Source organism: Arachis ipaensis, chromosome B07, assembly GCF_000816755.2.
Source record: "Arachis ipaensis cultivar K30076 chromosome B07, Araip1.1, whole genome shotgun sequence".
In the NCBI taxonomy this organism is placed as follows: Eukaryota; Viridiplantae; Streptophyta; class Magnoliopsida; order Fabales; family Fabaceae; genus Arachis; species Arachis ipaensis.
This window is the reverse complement of record NC_029791.2, coordinates 1004946-1006113: the sequence shown is the minus strand read 5'-3', so window position 1 is coordinate 1006113 and position 1168 is coordinate 1004946. Positions and strand designations below refer to the sequence as shown.

At 26.7% G+C, this 1168-nt stretch overlaps 1 protein-coding gene across 1 annotated transcript in view; it reads left to right on the top strand.

The window, feature by feature from the left end:
* The window catches only part of LOC107606421 (BTB/POZ domain-containing protein At1g55760), a 6228-nt gene that overhangs the window by 475 nt on the left and 4585 nt on the right, over positions 1 to 1168 (top strand). Inside the window, exon 3 of the mRNA XM_021106710.1 lies at positions 427 to 690. Within this exon, the coding sequence (XP_020962369.1) occupies positions 427 to 690 (264 nt within the window). The remainder of the gene's footprint in view (positions 1 to 426; positions 691 to 1168) is intronic.

Genomic DNA, 1168 nt, shown 5'->3' with positions numbered 1-1168 from the left:
TTTATTTTTGAAGTTTGTTAAAAATATTTTTAAATTTTATTTTGTTTTAATTTTGTTCTAAAAATTTTTTATTTGTATTAAATATATTTCTAATAGCTAAATTTTAAAAAAAATTAGAATTTATTCAGCAATAATGCATGACAAATATATTTTATTTGTTTATTTTGATGGTTGTTTTTGTAAAATTATTACTGAATTGGTCCTAATTTTTTTAAAAAAATCAGCCATGGTGTATTTGATGTAACTCAAAAGCTTCTAGAACAAATTAATATTAAAATAAAATAAAACTTAAAAATATTTTTAAAACTTTTTAACAAATTTAAAAAAATATATATATTTTGTCCTAATAATAATTAATGCTAAATAAATTTATATATAGTGGAAAAAATATTTGTGGTTTCAAAAGAATATTGTGCATGCATGCAGGTGTGAGTTCATTAGGGTTAGAAGGGGCAGAGAAAGATGAATTGGTGGTCATTGGAAATGGGGTGGATCCAGTTTGTTTGGCCAAGGCTTTGAGAAAGAAATTCAACGTTGCACAAATCATAAAGGTTGAAGAAATTAAGGAAGACAAAAAAGAAGGAAAAGAAGATTCGTCGCCGTCGCCGTCGCGGCCGCCGCCGTGGTCTTATGCTCCCGGCTACTACTGTCCACCGTATCCCCAGAGCGTAGTTTATGAAAACCCATATGGTAGTCAATGCATCATCATGTGAGAATTAAACTATATGCTAATATGCTATATGTATATGTTTTTTGCTTCTCAAAAATAATAGGGTTTTACTATCTTGAGTTTCTTAATCTTCAATAATGTATTTGTCTTCTTTTAATTATGACTTATGAGTCTATGTTTTATGTTTAATTAATAATAATAAATAATATATTACCGTCAGATTTAGTGGAAGAAAAATTTGGTAACAAGCTCTATAATTTTTGTAATTAAAAATTTATATTTGTCATGGACGACAAAATTTGTCGATAAATAGTTACCAGCAAGATTTATATTGTGAAATTTATTCCGTCGTTAAATTCGACGATGAACATGTTACCTGCAAAATTTTTTAATAAATTCGATAGTATCCGACAATTTTATATAAACTAACGAATAAGACTATTGGTAAACTAACAGGTCCAAAAGCGAAAGATAAAAAAAAAGATATATTTAAAAGTT